Raw genomic sequence first — 25,739 nt, forward strand, 5'->3', positions numbered from 1 at the left:
TTTCATCCATGTTGCCGATGCACGATAATTTACAGTATAGTCATTAGCAGCTTGAACATTGTTTTCTCAGCTTCAGCTACAACTTGCAGCTTAAATTTAGCAGTACATTTCCTTGTCGATCTTTTATCCATACTGAATAAGGGTATAATGTAAAAATATATCAGTCCTATTTTAACATCATTTGTGCTATAATCTACGGTAATTGTTTATTACAGTAAGATAGTTGAAATACAGGTAAACGGCTGTTGTTATCCGATTCGGTTATAAGCCAAACAACAGTTTCTTGGTCGGTTGTTTATGGCTGTATGCGTTTACGCAAGAATATAACGTTACTAACAATACTTTTGTCATTCTCTTTTACTTTTTTAACTAGAAGATGGGATAAAGAGATGGAGGAAAAGTTGTCTATTGTAATTTGGTCTCTCTCACTGCCTGATTACACTGCTGCCCGCGCCCGCACGAAATTTAAAAATATTTTATAAATAATATTGTCGTATTGGTATTAATTGCTTACCCCATTGCAAAATCGAATTATCGTAAGGTGAATTATAGTAACTCGAGCATTACCCGAGTATTTTAACAGTTTTATCACAAAAAGTGCATTCAGTCATGAAAATGAGATGAAAATATGCAATTTTTATTCTAAAATAATGATTAACACATACTTACCTGTTAGTTACATATAGCTTTAGTCTTTGACGTCACGGCAAAATTTCAAAAACGCATGCGGCAGCGCCAGTCCGAATATCGGGTGATCGCCCTTACCTGCCCTCTGTCGGGGTACCAGGAACTATTCAACATGCTTCAGAATAATTTGCCTACCTGTCCCCGTGGGGAGGAGGGTGGGCTTTTTCGTATATGTAACTAACAGGTAAGTATGTGTTAAACATTATTTTAGAATAAAAATGTCATTTTAACACATACAACTTACCTGTTAGTTACATATAGCTGATTGACACCTTTAGGAGGTGGGGCAATGACAGCTAAAAAGAGTTGTTGGAAACATTAAGGTTATTAATGTAGAAAATTTCTTAGTTCCTCACCTGCTAAGGTAGCTGATTCCACAGTTACTGCCTCAGTAACCTGCTATCCTTAGAGCAACCGCGGGGTATAATGACCTGGTCGCAGATTGCTTAAGCTGGGTATCAGTCACCTAGGACATGGCCGTGACAATACCACAAGTATGCCCCTGCTCAGGGCGCAGCACAAACATCATGAATTACAAAAGGGGTCACCCAATACCAAAGAAAAAAGCATAACCATAAAAACCAAAACCAACTGTGGGGTAAAACTATCCAACACTTACCCTCACAGACAACCGTAAAAACCTTCACACTCCAAAAAACAAGTAAGTAAAGGTAGGTTAATCCTCCTTTACCCCTTTACCCGATACCGTGCCAGATACAACAAAGGGCCCTAACGTGCTGCACTCATCAAGCACTGTCTGCACTTTGGAGAGATAATGCAAAGCAAACACAGACTTACATCTCCAGTAGGTTGCTTGCACAATATCTTGAAGGGAGAGGTTCCTTTTATAAGCGAGAGAAGTAGAGATAGCCCTCACTTCGTGAGCCTTCACTTTACACATTTTCAAGTCATTCTCTGAAATATTGGAGTGAGCTTCAGAAATCAGATCTCTAATGAAAAAGGACATGGCATTCTTGGACATTGGTCTAAGAGGGTTCCTGACCGAACACCATAAGGAATCCGAAGGACCTCTAATATCTTTAGTCCTTCGCAAATAATATTTCAAGGCTCTGACTGGGCAGAGGAACCTCTCCTGCTCCTTACCTACCAATTCCGACAGACTCGGAATCTCAAAAGAACGAGGCCACGGGTGCGAAGGGGTCTCGTTCTTGGCCATAAAAAACAGTTTGAAAGAACAAATTGCTTTTAAAGCAGAGAATCCTACTCTCTTATCCAAGGCGTGGATCTCACTGATTCTCTTAGCTGTAGCTAACAAAACTAAAAAGAGGGTTTTCCTCGTAAGATCTCTTAAAGAAGAAGAATCCATAGGTTCAAATTTCTCAGACATAAGCCACTTCAGGACTACATCAAGATTCCACGAAACAACTTTAGCATCTGCCCTCTTAGAGGTACCGAAGGATTTAATAAGGTCCGTTATATCTTGGTTATTAGAGATATCCAAACCTCTGTGACGAAAAACAGTAGCCAGCATGCTACGATAACCTTTAAGTGTGGATACAGAAAGGTTCTTATTCCCGAGGAACAAAAGAAAATCCGCAATCTCGTCACCGAGGTTCTGGAAGAGGAAATGTCATGATCTTTGCACCATGAACGAAACATATTCCACTTGGACTCATAGACCTTGATCGAAGATGGTCTTCTGGCTCTAGCGATGGATTGAGGCGCTTTCTTGAAAATCCTTTGCTTCTGAGTAGGCGTTCGATAGTCTGAACGCAGTTAGCCGCAGACTTGACAGGTTTTCGTGAAATCTCCTGAAGTGGGGCTGTCTGAGTAAATCTACTCTGTTTGGAAGGCTCCTCGGGAAGTCGATCAAGAGATCCATGAGAACTGGGAACCAATCCCTGGAAGGCCAGAAGGGGGCTATCAACGTCATTCTGGTGTTGGAGTGGTGCTGAAATTTCCTCAACACCGCACCTAACATCTTGAACGGCGGGAAGGCGTACAGATCCAGACCCAACCAATTCAGTAGCATTGCGTCCGTCTGGAAGGCTGCTTGGTCCGGGACAGGAGAGCAGAAGACTGGGAGCCTGTTCGACTTGTTCGTCGCGAACAGGTCTACCAGAGGTTGACCCCAAAGCCTCCACAGCGACTTGCACACTTCTTCGTGCAAAATCCACTCTGTGGACAGAACCTGATGCTTCCTGCTCAAGGAGTCCGCTCTCACGTTGAGGGCTCCTTGAATGAATCTCGTTAGGAGCAGAATCTTGTGCTTCTCTGCCCACAAAAGGAGGTCTCTTGCTACCTCGCTGAGGAGTAAGAATGAGTGCCCCTGTTTTTTATGTAAGACAACGCTGTGGTGCTGTCTGAATGAACCAGAACTGTTTGTCCCTGTACGAATGGTAGGAAGTGCACGAGACTCAGGTGGATTGCTTTCAACTCCTTCTTGTTGATGTGCCATTCTCTTTCTGTCGCATTCCACAAACCTGAAATTTCTTTTACACCCAACGTCGCTCCCCATCCTACTTCTGAATCGAGTCTGCAAACAGTTCGTGGCTTGGGTTCGACGGAAATAGAGAGACCTTTCTCTAATTTTCTTCGATCTAACCACCACCTTAGATCCTCCTTGATAAGGTCCGAGATTGGAAAGGAAAAGGAGTCTGGAAAGCGTTTTCCTGTTTCATTGCTCCCTGAGGTAGAATTGAAGGGGCCTCATGTGAAGTCTCCCCAGGGAGACAAACTTTTCTATTGGCGCCAGAGTTCCCAGGAGGCTCATCCAAGCCTTTTGGAACAGGTATCCATATCCAGGAAGTTCTGGACTTTTGCGAGACAGTCGAGATTCTTTGATCTGTGGAAAAGCCAGAAAAGGAACTGTTTCCAGTCTCACTCCTAAATAGATTCTGGATTGTGAGGGAGATAGGTGAGACTTCTTCCAATTGATTAGAAGTCCTAGCTTCTGTGTCAAGTCGAGAGTTACTTTCAAATCCTCCAAGCACTGAGACTGAGACTGGGAGCGAAGGAGCCAATCGTCTAGATAGAGAGAGATCTTTATTCCTCTGAGATGAAGAGCTTTGGCAACAGTGGACATAACTCTTGTGAATACTTGAGGGCTGTGGACAGACCCGAAGCACAGAGTCCTGAACTGATAAGTCCTCTCCTGAAAACGGCGAAGAAACTTCCTGGGACGCGGGATGGATCGGAATGTGAAAGTAAGCGTCCTGCAGAACTATTGAGACCATCCAATCCCCGGACGAAGAGAATTGAGGGACGGTTGCGTCGTCTCCATCGAGAAACTGGTTTCTCCACGAAAAGGTTGAGAGAACTTACGTCCAGGACTGGTCTCCAGCCGCCTGAGGCCTTTGGAACAAGAAAAGGCGGTTGTAAAAGCCTGGAGAGTTGACTTCTTCCACGATCTCTATCGCTCCTTTTAAAAGCATGGAGTCTACTTCGCACTCAGAACCGAGCATTTTTCTAAGTTGCTGGAATATGCTGTCAAAGCTAAAGGTTCTGTTGCAGAGGGGGCCTCTTGAGGAAGGGGATAGAATATCCTTCCTTTAGCACGGACGTGGTCCACTGGTCCGCTCGATCTCCTCCCAAATTTGCCAGAACTGCTGAAGTCTGGCTCCTACTAGTGCATGGAGGACATGCAGATCACTTTTAATTGAGGGTTTGATAGCCTTGGAGACAAATCTTGCTTTGCCCCGAAACGAGATCCTGTACGGTTGAAGGGCCTGCCACGAAAGGGCCTATCTTGACTAACTTGAGGACGAGTTTGCTGGCAGAGAAGGTTGAGGAGCTTTTGGTTTACGAGTGGATTGCGCCAAAAGGTCCTGTGTGGACTTCTGAGTAGGGATTTCGACACTTCGGCCACAAGTTCTTGAGGGAAAAGGTACTTCTTATCCAGAGGAGCGAAAGAAGAGCCGATCTTTGAGTCCTAGAAACTCCACGAGCGACAAAAGAGCACCAAAGTTGTCGCTTCTTAAGAACTCCTAACGTGAAGATGGAGGCTAACTCAGACGCACCGTCACGAATCCCTTTATCTAAGCAGGACATAACAGAAGAGAAATCATCAAAATGCGCTTCGGAAAGACCAAAAGACTTTACCTTCCTACCCAAAGCGCCAATAGTCCAGTCCATAAAACTGATGACTTCCAAAACTCGGAAAACGTTCTTCAAAAGGTGGTCCAACTCTGAAGGAGAGAAGAAAATCCGAGCCAAGTTCATCGCAGAACGATTGAGTAGAATCAACGAGACTGGAGAAGTCTCCTGAGAGGAGGCAGAAGCTCCCAGAGAGAAAACTTCCCCAGTGTCGTAGCAAGCCTTCGTCTTAGTAGAAAGCTTGGAAGGAGGGAAGCAGAAAGTAGTTTTCCCCTGATCACGTTTGTCTTCCAACCAGGAGTTCATTTTCTTTAATGCCTTCTTGGCTGAAATAGAAAGCACTAACTTCATAAAGGAAGAGGTAGAAGGCTTCGAATCTCTTGCGTACTGAGAGAGAGGAAGCTTGATAGCCCCCAGGTGCAAAATCCTCAGGAAAATTATCAATAAAAAGCGAAGAAGCTTCTTATAATCCGAGCGAGAGGAGTCTGGTTCGTCTACAGGAAACTCTTCCACAACTTCTTCCTCAGACGAAATAGGAGAAAAACCTTCCGCTTGCACATACACATCTTGTGAAGGAGGAGTAGGAGCCTGAATAAGAGCTTGAGGAGGAGCCTGAGCCTGAGTAGGCGCCACACGAGGAGCCTGAACTGGCGCCACAAGAGGAGCCTGAACTGGCGCCACAAAAGGAGCCTGGGATGGCGCCTCACCTGGCGCTACCTGAGGCTTTTGAGCCTGAGAGAGCGCTAAATCTTGAGGAGCGCCTGAGCCTGACTAGGCGTCTGAGCCTGATCCTGAGCCTGAACAAAAGGAGGATCAAGAGACACAGATCGAGGAGGAGCTTTCGTACTGGGCGCTCCGAGAGCTCGAGACGAAGGAGGAGGCATCAAATACACTTCAGAAGGCTTTGCTGGAGAAGAACCAGCCTTCCGAGCCCGCCAAGAATGCTTCCAATTTTCTTGTGCATCGCTCGAAGAAAGTCATGAGTAGACGAGGATCCAACTGGGGAACGATGATCAGTAGAGCCAGGATCGTGATGAGGAAGAGGCGCAGAAGCCACAATAGGCTTACGTGAAACCAAAGGAGAAACACCGGGAACGCTGGGCAATACCGAATGGGAAGTCTTATACCTCTTACGCACATGAGCCTTGCGCCTGGGAGAAGACTCTTCTGACGACAAAATCTCTCCGGACTCTCCCAAAAACTACAGGAAGGTTGTGATAAGTTTAAAAGGCTTCTTCTTCTGAACCGCTGAAGGCGAAAGATTCCTGGACCTCTTCAATGGTCTAGACTCGTCGGGAAATCTCCAGGCTCTGCGAGGCGAATCACTGGAGCTTGAAGAAAGACACTTCCTTGAGTCGCCTTTCCAACGGCGCTCCAAACAGCCTGGGAAACAACAGGACTGTTCGAGGGGCGGCTGCTCGTGAGCAGACCCCACTCGCCTCCCTTGGACTTTCAGCATGTCTTCTCCCAGGAGCAGGGGAGCTTGACAGAGGCTTAGGTCTAGGAGAACGAGTAGGCCGAGCAACCACCTCCTCCACCACACTAACACTTCGCACTGCACTTACATTATTCACAATATCTTGGAAAGAATCCATACGCTCATGAAGGGATTTCACATTAACGCCAATATCCTCCATGGCGCCCACAATAAGGTTAAATCTGGCGTCCATCTGGACTTGATACTCAGACACGGTAACGGGTTCAGGGATATCAGAGTCAGGAATAGGAATATTAGTAGCCACGGGGATATTAATAGAAGTTTCCTGCATAGCTAAGGGAGATTCCAGTTTCTGAGAGAGAGAAGAAGAACTTCTAGCTAAAGCTTTCCTGGCTCTATCTTTCTCAAGTTTCTTTACATACTTAGATAGAGCCTTCCAATCTTTTCAGTCATACTGACACATTCATCACACTTCCTCTCATATGAACATTCCTGACCTCTACAAGCCACACAAATTGAATGAGGATCAAGACTAGCCTTGACCAACCTCGTCTTACAGCCTTTGCTGCATACCCTAAAGGTATAAGACCCAGAATCTGACATAATTATCAGAAAACCTGACTAAATAGGTGACAAAAATAAACTGGCAAAGCCGCAAACCAACAAGAGAGTACTTCACCAAGTGAAAACAGCTCGATGTAGGCAGAAACAATGAAATTTCGCTCAGTACCGACAACAATGTCGCCGCGTGACGGCAAAATTATTCTGAAGCATGTTGGAATAGTTCCTGGTACCCGACAGAGGGCAGGTAAGAGGCGATCACCCGATATTCGGACTGGCGCTGCCGCGCGTTTTGAAATTTTGCCATGACGTCAAAGACTAAAGCTATATGTAACTAACAGGTAAGTTGTATGTGTTAAAACAGTATTTAGTGAATATTTCTCAGTGAAAAGTCCGCGAATGGGTGAATTTCCGCAAATAATGGGTAGAAACGTTCCAAAGAGAAATCTGTGAATACGTGGGTCTGCGAAGAATGCGAATATGGGGGGTTTACTGTATTCATATGCTGTCAGCTTCACAGACTGAATACTTGTCCGATGAATCAAAAGGTGAAGGCCCTATGAGCTGTGCCAAGAGTCCAGCAGTGATAGGAAGCTTGAAAATAAAGAGGGGTACATTTGAAAAAAAGGGAAGAGACCCTGATGGGAGAAGCTAGCACCCACAACCTTTTCTGTAGAATGGAAGGAGGAACCCAAGTGAGACTCAAAAGACAAAGACAAGGCTGGCGCACTGCCAAATAGAAAGAGGCCAGTAGCACCAACCATCCAACACAGCAATACAAAAGCTGCCTGCCATGAGTGAAAAATAACCTGAAAAACTCAAAGCCTTATGACCATGTGAAAAAAAAAAGAAATAAATATAGAGAGAAGTGTAATGTAAGAGAACACAAGTGTATAAAAATTCCCAGTTAATACTTAAAAGGAAAATTCTTTATGATGCGAGAAAATACCCCATGTAAACTCAAATTTAAAGGTCAGCAAGTGTAAAAAATAATATACTTCCCCTTATGTTAGCACGTGGGGGAGAAGTGTTTCAATAAAAAGCGTTAATTCACATAGTGTAACATATCAAATACAAAAACAAGAATGAATATGCAGACAAAAATGGAGGACAACACAACAATTATTGTAAACAGAAAATTCTCATTTCTGTATTGTAGGATGCCTGGCATTTTGCAACTGCCTAGCACAGCTGCTGTACTAAAGAGAATAGCCCTAGTATTCAGCTACTTCTGCCATGCATGCATGTCCAATCTGGTGCCCTCACCTGCTGCAGCACATTTGACCTCAGCTTACATTCTGACTTGTTACCCTTCTCCAATGCATCCTATTCAGTTGAGCAACTCTTGCCCCGGTACTTGCCATCAACTCTTGTGCTCAAAGGTCAGTATCATAATACAGTAATCTCACTTATCTGGATTAGCAGAGCCAAGGCCCTCTCAGATAAGGTCAAATAAAACTCTACAGATATAAAATAAAACATCAACTCTGTACCCTTGCTCCCCCCTAACTTGTCAATACCGCATTTTTGTAAACACTCAAGATGCTTATAAACAACAAAAATCACACTTTAAATTGAAACCTTTACGCAAAAGGCAATCATCTTCCTTTATTTTCCAATATCTGTAACAAAATACAGTGTATAAATACACTTTAAAAAAATCAACCCCCTTTATCTTTCATAAAAACACACAGCATGGTTGGAAGGTAGCCTACAGTAAATGTGTTTACCCACAGCTACCAAATTTTATCATCAATAATGTATTTTATAGAGCAACTTTCTTTTCCCTTGTTACCAAATTGTATTACTGTATACTGTACTTCACTTGTTTATTATAATTTGATAAATCTGCCTTTCTTATTTGTTGTTGTGTTTCCTTACCCTGAATTACGCCAGTATTGTATCATTTATACTGCGCTGTAGACTGGGCTCTTGCGGTGTTACTTTTAAGAACATTATTTAAAAATTTACCATTAATCTTCCATTTCATTATGATCACCAATTTCTTATTTTGCCTTATCGTGGAATCTGTGTGTGTGTGTGTGTGTGTGTGTAAAACATCCTGTGTTTACATCATTAGAAAGTATGGCATTTCTCAATGATGACATGTCCAGAACAAACTCCTTTTAAGAACACTACAAAAAGTAATTAATCAATATCTGTTTTATTATAATTAGTGATGTTTCATTTCACCTCATAATATCATGGAAGGTTCACTTGTAAGATGTGCTTTTACAGCTACACATGGCATTTCAGCAATATGACGTCACCGTTTAGCTTTTTAGTTTTCTGTAAAAAAAAAAGCCATTGTGCCGGCTTTGTTTGTCTGTCCGCACTTTTTCTGTCTGCCCTCAGATCTTAAAAACTACGAGGCTAGAGGGTTGCAAACTGGTACATTGATCATCTACCCTCCAGTCATCAACACACCAAATTGCAACCCTCTAGCCTCAGTAGTTTTTATTTTATTTACGGTTAAGTTAGCCATAATTGTTCTCCTGGCACTGCCATAGGCACCAGCAACACAGGCCACCATTGTACTGTAGCTGAGTTTCATGGGCCACAGCTAAGAATTTCTTGAGCTGCGGATGAGGCCACCACCAAACCGTGAATGAGTTTCATGGGTCGCGGCTTTACAGAAAACTCGATTGTGCCAAAGGAACTTCGGGGTATTTTTTACTTGTATGATTTTTTAGTTAATTCTCAAATAATTATCACACCTATAACAGTACAAAAGAGAATATTTCATCACTGTTATTATATTTAATTTCAAAAATAACATTTACATTCACGCTCAAAAATTTTGTAGAGAAAATCAACATGCATACCAAACCTTTTGTTTCACGATCAAAAAGGTGAAGTTGCCAGTACACAAGAATTTTTAAAAAATAATTAATTACTACAAAAATATAGCATTTTTGTGGGAACAAATAGCAAATTTTTAAAATAATTTGTATTTTTCCTAACAGACAAACCTTAAGTTCTTTATGTAGGATTTAGCTTGCAGACACGTGCTGGAATGACTGTTTACCTTTCAAATCAGGCCCTTAACTGCCAACGTTAGGGGGAAGCCCCGCCCACTTGCTGGTCTGCAACTCCACCTTGCCTTTTGGCCCAGGTACTAAAATGAGGGAGGGCTGAGGTGGGACATAAATGTAAAGAACTTCAGGTTTGTATGTTAAGAAAAATACAAATTATTTTTTAAAAATTTGCTATTTGTTCCCACAAAAATGCAAACCTTCATTCTTTATACAGGAGGCTTACCTATTGGTGAGGGGAGTCTGGGCAAACCTCTGAACCTGCTGGTTGGTTCTACCCACCTGGGAATGCCTTCCTGGTTTGGAAGAGCTGAGGAAGGAATCCTGCACCTCTAGCCTGTTGGACAAATGGGATGTTGCAACTGCTAGACTTCTGAGCTTAGAGTAATGAGTCTCTGTCATTACCTTAAAGAAAGCTTGGATGAAACCAGTGTCAGAGACAAAATAAAACTTGCTCATAAAAACCAACAGGTTTCTTTCATTGTCTATCCCTTTCTCCTCTTCTCAAGGTAGGGGGGGGAGGGCATACATATAATCAATCTACTAAATAATGAAAGACAAGATGCCCCTGTTGCACACTCACCTGCATAACTCGTCAGTCCAGCACATGGCAGCTCACTACCCGCCTCTCTGCCCTACGAGACAGAAAGGTAAAAGAGAAAAGGAAGGAGACCAGTCACTCACACACACATTCTCTCTTGTTTACCAAACACCTTAGACAAGATGCTACCTGTCCCCTTAGGGGAGCCAGGTGAGCTACATAACTTGTAGGCCAGCTACCACAGGACCCAAGGAAAACATGTCCAAGGACTTGTGGACAACATCCCAGGGGTAGAACGAGGTGATGTGGTCTGGCGGGACCACACTTCCGCTCATAATACATGCTGAACCGACAGGTTCTTACAGAATGCAAGGGATGGGGCGATGCCCCTAACTTCATGAGCTCTTGCCCAGACTAAAGTCCTGTCTACCTCGTCAGATAAGAGTACAGTTGACCCCACCTATTCGCAGTTCAGGACTCGCAGATTTTTCTGTGGAACTTGTCTACAAATTATTCGCGGAAAATTCTGTAATTCACGGATTTTTTCTTCAAGCAATATTCACTAATTACTGTATTTTCATGCTATTTTCATGACTAAATACATTTTTAATGATAAAATTATTTACTAATTTTCAAATATTAATATTATCGTAACTACAAAGAGAGAGAGAATTATGAAGGCCCGGGGCAAGAAAAAGGTTTTTAAGCTTTGCCCTGGTAATAAACTGGTTTCCTCTCCCCTCTGTACAAAAGACCTCCTTATTGAAAATATTAGCGATATTGAAATAATAAAATATTAAAATGTAAGTGTAAAACGCCTAGAGCCAACTGATATTAAAAGAATTAATTGAGTATACGCAGTGATAACAGTGCTCTTTGGTGGACTCAAAAGGAAAGAAAATGACTTACATGCACGACCACGTACCTTCTTCGCCTCTCATTTCATTTTTAAAAGCATGATTTTTGGTTGATATTGCACTAAAATATGAGGTGTTGTATATCAAAATTCATTAAAATTTGTGCACTTTCTCGTGAATTGAGTGTGTTTGTTCTATTGCACTTTGTTTGCCGTATCTGAGTGATGCCGAATTTGCCACCATATGCCCCTTTGTTGTTTCTCAGCCAATGGGAGGTTGCTACGATGGAAATGACTGAGTTTTTAGTTAGTAATTTTTTGTACTGTATTGATATATTTTTCTGGTTGCAATTTGGCGATTTCATGAATGATGAAGAAAATAGATTTAGGTTCCATTGAGATTTATTAAACTGTTTTTGAATTATTGGAGCTGCTCTTTGTAGTTTACATGTGGATATAAATGCAACTATTTGGCTCCCCTCTGCCTCTCGGATCTCAGGGCCAGAGCGGCGCCGCGTCTCGCATTTCTTGAAGGGACACCTGGGACAGTGCACATGCCAGTGAGACTGAGAGGTTGGCACGAGTCATTCATTAAAAAGTGTTAAGAACTGAGTGGGGATAGTACAATGTGAGTAGAAATGTTTACCTATTAATTATTTATGATCTTGTAATATAATATAGCCTATTGTTTTTCTGATTAAAATTGAATTAAATTAGATTGATTATTGATGTGCCACTGTTGTGTTACAGTGAGCACCCAGCTTGACGTGATCTACTATGAAGATGTAAATGAAGAATGATTGAGGATTTATTAAATACATCATTTCAAGAAAAGCGTCTGTTCCTTTCACCCAACACTCAAAAGCACTTTTTACAGTAAGTGTTTTAAGATGATAGTTTAAGGAATACATGTACAGTACATATAATATCAGATCACCTTCTCTCTCTCTCTCTCAAGTTATTCTCTCTTTCTCCAATAATTCATGAATAATTTCACTTTTGATATTTAATGTAGGGCAACCCCCTCCCCATATCTCTCTCTGTACTTTGTATATCCTTTAATGAAATATGAATTAATGTATCATTAAAAATATGAAACAAACTCCAAGAAGTTTACAAAGCCATCGTCGAATGAGTGCATGGATACATATGTATGTTGCAATTTTTTTAATGTAGCAAACCCACCCCTCTCTCTCTCTCTCTCTCTCTCTCTCTCTCTCTCTCTCTCTCTCTCTCTCTCTCTCTCTCTCTCACCATGACAATGAGCTATTGGCTGGGAGGGTTGGATATAGCCAATCACAAAGCTTGTAGCTCAGATGCTTTGTGTAGGAGTCAGAAGGGTGAGTTATATTTCTCTCTCTCTCTCTCTCTCTCTCTCTCTCTTTCTCTCTCTCTCTCTCTCTCTCACTGAGATAAGAGAGAGAGATATTTTTATGCATATGTAACATGCATGTTTATTTGTTTTGTATAGTTTTATAAATAAATGTGATGTTACTTTGGCATTCATTTTTTCATATTTTCAATGCTAAAATTACAACTTTATGCATTTTAATTACTAAAAAATATAGTAAAATAAAGTAAATTTGGTCAATTTTAGCATAATTCTCTAGAATTCCCAGTCTATTTCTGGTAGATAAGCAGGAGAGGGGTGTATGGTTGGAAATAGTCAATCACAAAGCTTGTATCTCTGATGCTTTGTGTATACAAGTCAGAGGGGCGAGCTGTATTTCTCTCTCTCTCTCTCTCTCTCTCTCTCTCTCTCTCTCTCTCTCTCTCTCTCTCTCTCTCTCTCTCTCTCTCTCTCTCTCAAATGGCTGTGCCTGTATTAGGGGTAACTTGATTAGTTTTCACACGTGGCTGTAAGACATATATTTCTAAGGGTAATGTTGTAAGATGACTTTGAAATGATAATAAAGTGTTTTAGGATGATAGTTTACAGCATATATGTAGTTTGAACTATTAAAATAAGCAGTAAACTAATAAAATAAGCAGTTACAAGCATTTTTGGAGGGAGGGGGGTCTTTCGTGTTTGAACTATTAATATAGGCAGTTATCAGCGTTTTTAGAGGGAGGTGTTGAGTATTTGTGGATTTTTGCTATTCATGGGTGGTTGTGGTCTCTATTCCCCAAAAATACTGAGGGTGACTGTAAAAGTACTTGGTCGTCTCAAGAAGCCGGAAAGAGATCGTATTCTTGGATACCTCTTTCTTGGTCAAGCTGGTACTAACGAAGAGGCGTTGACATTCGGGCCCAAGACGCCAAGTTCCCTTAAAGTACTGCAGCACTCTAACTGGACAAAGTAGCATCTTTTCACAATCATCACCTACAAAGTCCTCTAGAGAGGGGATTGAAAAGGATTCAAATCTGGAATCAGGGACTGATGGATTCCGAGTCTCTGTTAAAAATTCAGGGACAAACTCGAGCGTAACATATCCCAACCCCCTTGAGTGCTTAATATTGAAGGAAAGGCCATGAACCTTGCCTACTCTCTCTGCCAAAACCAGGACAAGCGAGAAAACAGTTTTGAGGGTCAGATCCCTGTCTGACGACTCTCTCAATGGCTTGTACAGCTTTTAAGTCAGGCTCCTCAAGACGAGAATCAAGTCCTACTCAAGTGACCTGAGTTCCCTGGATGGGCAAGACTGTTTGAAGCTTCTCAGAAGCATGGAGATCTCCCATGAGAACAAGAGATCTACCCCCTTCAACCAAAGGACTTGGCCAAGAGCAGCTCTATAGCTCTTAATGACCGAACTGATTGATGCTTCTCTTGGTGAAGAAAGATGAGAAAGTCAGCTACATGCTGAAGAGAAGCCATGACTGGAGCGATACCCTGTCGACGACACCAACAACAGAAGATGGCCCATTTCCACTGGCACACAGCCGTTGAGGATTTTTGCAGGTATCCAGACATCTCCTTTGCTGTGCGTCTCCTTCACTGTGCGTTGAGAAAACCCTCTTACTTGCTTGAGATGCTGGAAAGTCTCCTGGTGTGAAGTGCCACTCTGAAATGTCCTGGTGGAGGGACCATTCTGTCCCTATCATCTGGCTCTGGCAACCGAGCTTGTTTGCCACCACATTCCTAGACCCCAGAATGTACTTGGCTGACAGCTCTACTATGTGCACTACCGCCCACTCGTGCCCTTGTACCACCAATTTAGTGTAGCTGAATGGAAACTAGTCCACTCTGCTTGTTGACATTTGCCACCACTGTGGTATTGTTGCTCGTCAACACCACGGAGTGCCCTGTCACTCAGTCTTGAAACTCTTGTAGAGCTAAAAAAGCTGTCTTGAGTTCCAGGACACTGATGTGGAAGTGTCTGTCATTCTGGTCTCACAAACCTGAAAACTAACTACTCTTCCAGGTGCGCATCCCATCCCTTGGTTGATGCATCCTAAAACAGAAGCCTATGGGGGGGGGAGGAGGGGTGCCCAGCAGCACTCCTATTAAGAGGTTTCTGTCATCTAGCCACCAAGCTAGACCTCTCCTGACTTCCTTGGACAAAAGGAGGGGTCCCTCCCCAGAGACCAAAACTCCTTTATCCTCCACTGAAGGAAGTGGAGGTGAAGCTGCCCATTAGGGACCAGCTTCTCCAAAGACGACAGTTGACCGAGACTGACTTGCCACTGCTGAGCAGGTTGCTCCTGTCGAAACGACTTCTGTGCTGCCTCTCTGAACCTGCTGGTATGCGAGTCCAAAGGGAAGACTCTCGCTGCTGCTATATATACAGTGGGTCCCCTGTAATTACGGGGGTTAGGGACCACAACCAACAGCATTAAGCAAAAGTCCACGATAAGTTGAAATATCCCTCTAAAAATGCTTACAACTGCCTGCTTTAATAGTTCAAACACCAAAGACCCCTTCTAAAAAAGGCTTATAACTGCCTATTTTAATAGTTAAAACACCAAATATACCTTAAACTATCATTCTTAAATCCTTTAATATAATTTTAAAATCTTCTTACAACATTACCCTTAAAAATATATGGCTCACAACTATGTGAGAAGTTACCCCTGAGAGAGAGAGAGAGAGAGAGAGAGAGAGAGAGAGAGAGAGAGAGAGAGAGAGAGAGAGAGAGAGAGAGAGAAGCGCTGAACTGAGTTATGTTTACATCAGTTAAAAAATTAATATTTTTCTATCAACCACTCTCCCTTTCTATCAGTCTATCTATCCATCTCTCACATTCTCTGTATCCTCTGGCATAGAGAGAGAGAGAGAGAGAGAGAGAGAGAGAGAGAGAGAGAGAGAGAGAGAGAGAGAGAGAGAGAGAGAGAGAGAGAGAGAGACTTTGCCCAGGTGCTCCCCCTTCATGGTCATTATGACAATATGTCAAGATGACTGACAGGCCTTCATCGCTCGCCCTAAAGTCGGAGACATAAAAAGACTGGGAAAAATTAATGAAATGATATTTTGCTGTTCTTACAAATATGAAAATTAGTAAATCATTTACTTATCATACAAAACAAATAAACACATGTTACATATGCATAAAAAATCTATCTCTTATCTCAGAGAGAGAGAGAGAGAGAGAGAGAGAGAGAGAGAGAGAGAGAGAGAGAGAGAGAGAGAGAGAGAGAGAGAGAGATATTGAACTGAGGTGTTTATGTACATTGGTAAGCTGTTTTATGATTTTGCCAGATTTTAATTTAACATTTTACTGATATTTTGCTATTTACATTAATATTAATATTTGAAAATTAGTACATAATTTTTTTACCATAAAAATGTATTTAGTTATGAAAATATGAAAATACAGTAATTAGTAAATATTGCTCTGCAAAGAAATTTGGAGATAAGTTCCACAGAAAAACCCGTGTGTAACTGAAGCCATGACTGCTGATCCATGAATAAGCAGGGACCCACTGTATCAGCATGCCCAGGTACTTAACCCTCTGCCGGAGTGTGAGATCTGACTTCTCGAAGCTGATCACCATCCCCCGTCATGACAAAACTCAAGATGTTCTCTGTCCAGAAGCAACTGTGGCAACGAGCTTATCAGGACCAGCCAATCATCCTGGCACCTCATAAGACATATCCCGTGCGAATGAGCCCAAGTCCAGATCAGCGTGAACACATGAGTGAAAACTTAGAGAGCAGTTAAGAGCCCAAAACAAAATGCCTGAACTGGAATGCTGCCCCCCTGCGAGTAAAGCAGAGGTACTTGCAAGATGACCGATGGATGGGTATTTGAAAATACACATCCTTCACGTCCACCAAAAGCATGAAGTCGCCCTCTCTGATGGAACTGATAACAGAGCAAACCATTTCCATCTTGAAGCGGGTTTGGTGATCAAACCAATTCAGAGGAGAGAGGTTGATGATTGGCCTCCTGCCGCCCGTCACCTTCCCCACCAGGAACATGCAACTGTAAAGCCCTGAAGACCAATCCTTCACAACAAATAAACACATGTTTATTTGCCTTTTCAGCGCATCACATTCACCTCTTCCCAAAAGGGCAACTTCAATCTGTGAGCTAGGAATTTAAGTCTGGAACCAGATCGGATTGAGGGTGAGGGGTGGCGAAGACTTGAAGGGTAGTACATACCCAACCCAAAGCATCTGCTATCAAGTTCTTCACTCCATATTGCTGCCATACTGCCCAATGGCTCAACAGGCACCACCCCACCATCAGCAGCAAGCGGGGAGGAATGCCGCCCCTAGTGCCCTCCACCCTTCTTCTTGACCTTGCCCCCCTTCCTGGAGCGGGATGAAGGCTGACAGGGAAGCAACTGCGCACCTTTCGTTACTGGAACAGAAGAAGCAAGGGTACCTCTATTATAGGCCGAAGTCTGGGACCTTCTCCGTTCCGAAGAGGAAGAGCCAGCTTGACCTGAGGGTCTGGCTGCAGTGCCACGAGAAGACCAGGAGGTCTTGGCCACTGCTTGGCAAACAAGATTGCTGTTGTTGAACTGCAGTCTGTCCACCACGGCCTCCACCTCTCCTCTAGCAAAGAGGGAGGCGGACCCCAGGACCTGTCCATTCCTAACCGCCAATGCTGACTCGGACCCAACGAAACGAGAGATATAAGATAATACCGCATATCACCTCTTCAAAACTATGTTCACCCATAGGTTTGCTGTTGGGTGGGTGGGGTAGGTAATGGTCCTACCTCCAAAAAACATCGTTCTCCTGAAGGCTGAATCCTCTTCGGGAGTACAGGAACCCACAGAAGAGGAAGCAATCATGGCCACCGACAGTGACCAAAGATCTATCCAGGAGACCGTCTGGAACGCTGCCATGGCAGTCAATTCCAGTGCCACTGCCTCCACCTGTGAGAGGGAGACTCCCTCCACACAGAGCCACTCCAGTGCCAGACCAGGACGTGGATGGGTCAGGTCCAGGTCAACTGTTTGGTCAGTGGTGGGCTCTCTGAGGGAACGTATTATTTCCTCTGGTGAGCTGCAGGGTGGGGAAGTGTCTTGCATGACTGACTAGACCGAAGCAAATTTTCTTGCCCGGAGAGAAGAGAATTCACTTGGCCCAAGACCCCATCAGCAAGTATAAACCAAGGCAAGCCAAGTGAGACCCTGGGTTCCTTCTCAGGTCCCCAAAAAGACTCGATGGCTAGAGAACAGTCCGCAGGAAAAGCCAAGGCCTCTTCCTTGAGATCATTAAATGCAGTATCCCCTTCAAGATTTCTAAGAAATGTCTCTGCAACTTGGGGGTGTAAGAGTCCTGGGGCATAAGACCCTCAGGTCCTTCCAGGTTCCAGTCCTCCCAAGTCACTCCCACAGCAGGAGTGACACTCACCAGAGACCCCCCTGGCAATTTCTCAACTACTCAAGTGTACGTCCTGTCCGGTCCAAGGACTGAACCAAGAACGGGATAGGATGAGAGTGAGAACAGTCCCACTCTCAAGCCCTAGGCCTGTCCAGTGCCTGGCCCCTGGAAAACTGCGAGGAGGTGGAGATAGGTGAGCGAGGCCCGTGCTCCAGCCTTATTAGAAGCCGAGGCTTCTACAGAAGACGAAGACTGAACAGGGGACCTCCTCTTTTCTTACCCGGGTGACCAGACTGGTCAGGCCAGGCCACTATCCCAGGACCCCTGGGTCAAGCTTTTTGAAGAGTGGCAGAGGGATGAGGGAGCACCTGCACACTCTCTGCTCACCTTCTCTCGCTCGGCTGTGCTGGCAGCTGGGCCTGGGTCCACAGACTGGGGACCCTTGCTAGCATAGGTAGGTAAGCAACTGGGGTTGGTACCGGGTGCACTGGGGATCTGGAAAACCCCGGGCAGCAGTTGCTCCCATGCTCTCGGCAATGGGAGCAGCAGTACTCGCTGTACCACTGGCGAGAGACCTGGTAGCCATCCCTGCAGGATAGGGCTGGCCAGTGAAAGCTCTATGAGACTTCCCGTATACGGGCTAGGCGGTGCCTCCTTCTTCCTCCTCTTGCTAGCTTTGGAAGAAGAGAGGAGGAGGCAACAGCACTCAATGATGAAGATGAAGACAACCAGTGATGAAGATGAAGATGAAGACAAAGACAAAGACTAAGACGACGACTTCCTTCTCCTCTTCTTTGACTTCGTCCTCTTGCCAAGGGCAGCCTTAGCAGCATGTGGAGGAGGACATCATCCAATGAAGAAGTCGATGGAGGCTCCTCGGGGCAGTCCTCGACCTGGTGTATACAGTATATGTATAATTCATCATGGATATAATCAAAGTAGTAACTGGAAGGCCTTGCACAGCTTTCAAGTGATCAATTAGTACAGACACACTTGACTCCCCCGAAAGGCCTAAGGAGGGCCAGAGCTCCCTAATCCCCTCGGTCCCCTAGCACCTGCAACAAAGGTTGGGTGAGTAAGTTAGCCTCCTGTGCCCCAAGAATGAATGTCCACCAGAGGCATCTCCTCTGAGTGAAGAGAGACTGCCGGAGAGGAACCGAGCTGGTCGTCTTCCCTCCCTCAGAAGCTCTCTGCGGACAGAGCAGTAAGAATTGGTCAAGGTGGATACTCCCCCTTGGGAATGGCAACAGTAGGTGGAAGTGTGGCCAGAGGTAAGAAGGAACCGGAGAAAATCTTTGGTGTCACCTGCGGAGTATTGCACTTTGATGACACTGGAGAAACTTTCTTCAAATTTCTTCCTCCTCCTGGCAAACTTCACCCACTGTTCAAAAAGCGGCACTCTGAAAATGGACTGTTTTTATTACATTCATGCCTACAGCATGAAACACAAAGTATAAGGATCAACCTTAATAGAGGAGGGGAACTGGTTGCATGGCCTATCCTTCTCTGGGCAGTGCCTAAGGACTTGCAGTTTCCTCTCCACAGGGGTTTGCATAATAAAACAACAATCACACACAATATTTCAAAAATAACAAAAGCAAAAAGCATAAGAGAGCAAATGGCAGTCAGGCAGAGAAGCACAGCAAACGTCTTCACATGACAGTGACCGAAAGCACAGTGGAGTGCAGACAGATGAGTGGGCTCAGTTTCCCTCTACTGTTGGTAGTTAACGACCTTGTCTGAAAGTTAAACTGCCATTCCAGCTCACATCCGTAAGCTAAATCCTATGTTAAAAATGAAGGTTTGTATTTGTATAAGAGCAAACATGAATTTTACACTATAGTGACATGTCATATCAACAAAAGGCACATTTCCCAACATGGGACATGACCCACCACCCCCATAAAAGAAACTTTCTCCAGCCCTCAACCCCACCTAAACCCTTTCTCAGACTGCTTTGGGTGTATGCAGTGTTACCAACATTACCTCAGACTCATGCAGCATTGCCAAACATTGGAGAGCACCTTTTTCAATTGTTTTATGAAATTTATATATTAATATATAATTATATCTATGATTCCTGGGGTCTGATTGTGTCCAGCTAATGTCGAGTTTTGGATAATGCAAATTCAGATAATCAGGGCATTACAGTTTTGCATAAAAAGAATCTGGAAATACTGCACATTTCTGAAAATTGGAGAAGTATGAAAAATCTCAAACAGCCTAAGAAAAGGAAAAGTTACATTAAAAAACCAGAATGTAAAATGAATTAAAAAGGAGCTTATAAATACAGTACCAAAAGAGAAATAGCACATACTGTACTCAGGGGGATGCAACATGATGAGACAAGCCAACCAAAGCTAGGCATGAAAAGGAAAACACTAACCAAAAAACTGGGAAAGAACTGTGTAGACTTGGGATGCACCACTTACAGTATGTCTGAGCTACTAAATAGGGTTAAAAATGTTCAGCCATAGAAGCAAGGTGGATCCCTTTGTCTTTCAGCTCTTGTAGTTGGTGGATCCATTTTACACGGAATAAGGCAGATTATGATTGACTGGATTTTGTAAAATAACTTCTCAGACAACCAAGCAAATCAATTACAAAAATAATGTTAGAAAAACAAATGACTCACAATTACTGCCTGTTGTAATTAAAAAAAATAACCAAAATACCTAGCTATCCCATATGCAACAATTACAATGTCCAATTTAAGGCATAATGTTAAAACAGAGTTACAAACATTACTTACATTGTAAAAAACTGAGGGAAAAGTTGTCAGGACGGATTCCAAAAGCTCTAACCCAAATGTTCGTGTCATTTCTGTAAGGCCTAGAAGCCATAATGGTTGATCTGCATTCACCAGCTGCACCAAATCCTGAAAATAAAGTAAATATTGATTCACAGCAAATGTCAGCATATTTATAATATATAAATCAGGGGTAATTCACAATTTATTTCAATTTTCAGATTAAGAGCATTACAAAATTTCATTAGTATTCCAAACCATTATATACTATAAGCACTAGTTCCTAAGACATTTGCTGAAAATTCCATTCATCCTGATATTGCTGTCAAACCTTCATGCTAATGCTTACATACAAGTACAGTAAAATCTGAATTTTACAAAGCAGTATTTGCCTTAACACGTTGACTGCTATGTGCTCCATATATGGTTCACAGGGGACTCTCTGAATGAGCGATGTGTACCCTATGTGGTACACATGCTAAGAATTATATATTTTTTTTCAAGTATCCAAAATTTAATCAAAATGGGCTTTTTTATACCAAAATATTATTGTAATATATTGGAAATTAATTAAATTAAACTAGAACATTAACTAAACACTTTATTTATTACTGAAAATAATCTTCATATGCTGGCAAAAGGGGCATATTTTTTTTTTAAATTCTTTCTTTCTTTCAGTAAAAAAAATAGAAAACATAATCATTAGATCAACAAAAATGCTATCCTTTTAACCCTAGATTATATTTATATAAATTCAGTAGAAAAATAAATCAGTTTGGTAAACATTTTACTTCTGAAAAAAATTAATAGTGTCCTTTTCTTGGTGAAAAATATCCATTTATATTTTGTATGATGAAGGAAATCATGTAGTATTTAGAGTACAAGTATAAAATTAATATTCTTTCTGTTTTGCTTCTACATAAGAAAAACAAATTAACTTTTCATCATATTGAGACAATGGGTAATTTGTATATCAGTCTATATATGTATGTGTGTATGTAATGCATGTATGTATGTATGTATGTATGTATGTATGTATGTATGTATGTATGTATGTATGTATGTATGTATGTATGTATGTATGTATATATATATATGGATAGACACATACAGAAAAATGGGCTACTGTATACAGATAGGCAGATACAGTATATGAATAAGAACTGCAGAAGACCTAAATAATTTACTTGTATATAAATACTTTTATTTATGCAAAATAGAAATTTATATTGCCAAAAATACAGCCTGTATATATGTTTCCTAATGTGTGTCTGTCTGTAACATGTATGTGCATCTTATATGTATTATATTCATGTGTATGTTTATATATATTCCTATATGCACATGTGTGTGTACTACAAATTTCATGTACACATGGAAACATACAAAGGTTATATATATATATATATATATATATATATATATATATATATATATATATATATATATATATATATATATATATATATATATATATATATATATATATATATATATATATATATATATATATATATATATATATATATATATATATATATATATATATATATATATATATATATATATATATATATATATATATATATATATATATATATATATATATATATATATATATATATATATATATATATATATATATATATATATATATATATATATATATATATATATATATATATATATATATATATATATATATATATATATATATATATATATATATATATATATATATATATATATATATATATATATATATATATATATATATATATATATATATATATATATATATATATATATATATATATATATATATATATATATATATATATATATATATATATATATATATATATATATATATATATATATATATATATATATATATATATATATATATATATATATATATAATATATATATATATATATATATATATATATATATATATATATATATATATATATATATATATGGGATTTTGACAAAGGAAAAATCTATTTCTGAGGAAGGCCCCCGTGTCACCGGTGAAATTCCATACTAACAAGAATTTCTAGGTATAAAATGCTAGATATATCAGAGAAAAGAGCTTTCAGGAATGCTGGGGTTACTACCCCAGATAAAAGCGTCTTCCACAAGGAAGACGTCGGTATAACAAAGGGTGAGTGAAAGGATCACAACCACAGAGCTACACTCGATAGATATCCCCATGTCAAAACCACTTGAAGAGAGCAGTGAGCCGTTCCAGCCCCCACGCTCAGGCGTCCGCCAGGCCGGCGACACCAGCGCCACCTACATTCATTCCAGACTAGCACCACCCCCAGGCTTGGCATGTGCAAGTAGGGGGGGGGCGAAAGCCACTTCTGGGAGGGTCACCGGGTGACACGGGGCCTTCCTCAGAAATAGATTTTTCCTTTGTCAAAATCCTTTTCTGAGTCCAGCCCCGTGTCAGCCGGTGAAATAGTGACAGAGAATCATGCCAAGACTGCAAACTACAGGGAAATATAAGGTGATCTGAAGAAAAAACACAAGCTATGGAAAAGGATTTAATGAGAATATCCCTCCACATGAAAAAATGATTACTAACATGAAAATACAGCAATACGACCTTAAAAGTAGAATACAAAATTGGTACACAAAACAACATAGTAGGCAAAATACATTCAATAATACAAAGATTATAAGGAGTAAATATAAACTTATATCTAAGCATAAGAGAGACATCTACAACATGAGAAAATTTATGGGGTACATGGAGCAAAATAAAAACAGCCCAGTACCCCTAAGACAATCCAAAATCACAGCATGTCAAAATACAATCACCAAAAGATAATAAAAAGACAATAATAATATCAATATGAGGAGCAAGGCAGTGAGGCATGATTATCCAGAAGGGCAGGCAGAGAAGTAAATGAGGCAGGCGGGCAGGGGAGGGGGGAAGGATAAAGGATAATTAAGGTGGGGAATGATACTCCCACAGCCACTGTAGAAAATTTCAGGGCTTGAGTGATTTTTAAATAATGGCGTTTAAACACTAGAGGTGATTTCCATCCCATATATTTGGTAAGTTCTGAAAAATCCATATTATGAAAATAATTAGTGGAAGTAGCTACTGCACGGATATCATGAACCTTAGGGACTGAATCCGGGTTAGCTTGTTTAATGAAATACAGAATTTGTTGCCTTATAGCATTCAACGAAAGAGTTCCACCTTTCTCTCTGATAAAAGAGGACCCGACTTACACTGTGGAGTTCTTAAAAGGTAAGACTTTCAAAAGGTATAGACTGGGCATAAGGACTGGTCCTGTGGAAGAGGCACCACCTTCCAAGGAGACCACCTGTCTTGAGGGTCCTCGATTTTTAGCTAAAAATCTATGGTCAGGAGAAAGGAGGGCTTCTCCGGATGGGAGGAAACTAACAAAATCATCACCTCTAGAGAAAGCCGACAGCTCTGAAATTCTGGCACCTGAAGCCAAGCTAATCAGAAATAAGGTTTTCCTTAACAGATCCAAATAAGAGCATTGTGAGTTGTCAATCTCAGATGCTAACTTAAGAACATCATTGAGGAACCACGTAACAGAATGTGGGCTTGTTACGGGTCTCAGAAGCGCATGCTCTAGGGATAGATGAAAAGTAAGAATCTGTAAGGTCAATTTTAAAACCATATAAAAGTACCTTCTTCAGGGCTGACTTAGCTGTGGTAATAGTGGCCGGGGCAAGGCCCTTTTCAAACAATGATCTAAAGAAGGTAACCGCTAGGTTAGTAGTCATGGTTTGAGCTTCAGATGCCTTCAAAAAGGAAGCCAATTTCTTGACTGCTGAGTCATATTGTCTAAGAGTAGAATCTCTCTTGTCTGATTCCAAAAACAGAGTGTTAACGGGTCAATGTTTGCTCCCCTTTGAGCAAAACTTTATAAAGTCCATAAAACTAGGGCATTCTGAATTCTTAAGGAAGCTGACACAGTCTTGGTTTGTACTACTTGGGTCAGTCTGGGATTGGGAATCCGATGACTCTGCAACTTGAGTTCCTGAAGCAGAGGGAACCAGTTGCTCTTCGGCCAGTAAGGGGCTACCAGGGCCAGTTGACCTTTGAATGACCTGAGTTTGTGCAGTACTTTCAACAGCAAGTTTATTGGGGGAAACAGGTAAATCTTCTCCCAATTGTTCCAGTCTATGGTCATTGCGTCCGTGGCATAAGCCTGAGGGTCCAGGTTCGGGGCCACATAACAGGGAAGCTTGAAGTTGCTCTCTGTCGTGAACAGATCCACTTGGAGACCCGGTACCCGGCAGCAAATCCAATTGAAAGACTCTCCGTCCAGAGACCACTCCGTCTCCAACGGAGTGGTTCTGGACAGGGAATCCGCCACCACGTTCCGTACCCCCGCTAGGTGGGTGGCTGACAGATGCCAGCTGTGCTTGTTCGCCAGGGAGAAAAAATAGCTACCATAACTTGGTTTATGCGACCTGATTTGGAGCCGCCCCTGTTGATGCAATGAACTACCACGGCGCTGTCCAACACCAGTCTGATGTGAATCCGGCTGGGGGGGCGGATTTTCTTTAAGGTTAGAAATACCGCCATAGCTTCCAAGGTGTTTATATGGAACCGTTGAAACATTGTAGACCACGTTCCTTGTACTTTTGTTTTGGTGAATACCCTCCCCAGTCGCTTTAATGAGGCGTCTGTGAACCACCAGCGCTGGAGGAGGGAACTGAAGCGGGACTGTCTTGGACAGGCCGCTGACTGTGGACCAAGGCGCAGTCTCGCCTTTAAAATCCGGGAGATGGAGGAGACCTTGTCTCTGAGCCTGACATTGGCTCGACTCCGCCACACTCTGTTTACGTCCTTTAATTTTACTTTTAAGAGCAGGTCCGTCACTGAGGCAAATTGAAGGGAGCCGAGGATTCTTTCTTGGGCCCGACGGGATGCTGCTTTGTCTCTCAGAAACTTCCTGGTAAGGAAGCTATCTCCTTCCGCTTCAAATGTGGAAGGGATAACGTGTACGGAGGACAGATCCCACTGGAGGCCCAGCCACTGAAACCGGGACTCGGAGTCAGGCTTAGGACTTTCTCTGTTCAGCTGAAAGCCTAA

The 25,739-nt window shown here is 41.9% G+C and overlaps 1 protein-coding gene across 4 annotated transcripts in view; it reads right to left on the bottom strand.

The window, feature by feature from the left end:
- The window catches only part of mon2 (Mon2 homolog, regulator of endosome-to-Golgi trafficking), a 318,335-nt gene that overhangs the window by 194,200 nt on the left and 98,396 nt on the right, over nt 1–25,739 (bottom strand). For all 4 annotated transcript variants that reach the window (XM_067082772.1, XM_067082770.1, XM_067082773.1 and 1 more), the window contains exon 7: nt 20,645–20,770. In XM_067082772.1, coding sequence (XP_066938873.1) covers nt 20,645–20,770 — 126 coding nt within the window. The remainder of the gene's footprint in view (nt 1–20,644; nt 20,771–25,739) is intronic.

The sequence above is a fragment of the Macrobrachium rosenbergii genome, chromosome 39, assembly GCF_040412425.1.
Source record: "Macrobrachium rosenbergii isolate ZJJX-2024 chromosome 39, ASM4041242v1, whole genome shotgun sequence".
In the NCBI taxonomy this organism is placed as follows: domain Eukaryota; kingdom Metazoa; phylum Arthropoda; class Malacostraca; order Decapoda; family Palaemonidae; genus Macrobrachium; species Macrobrachium rosenbergii.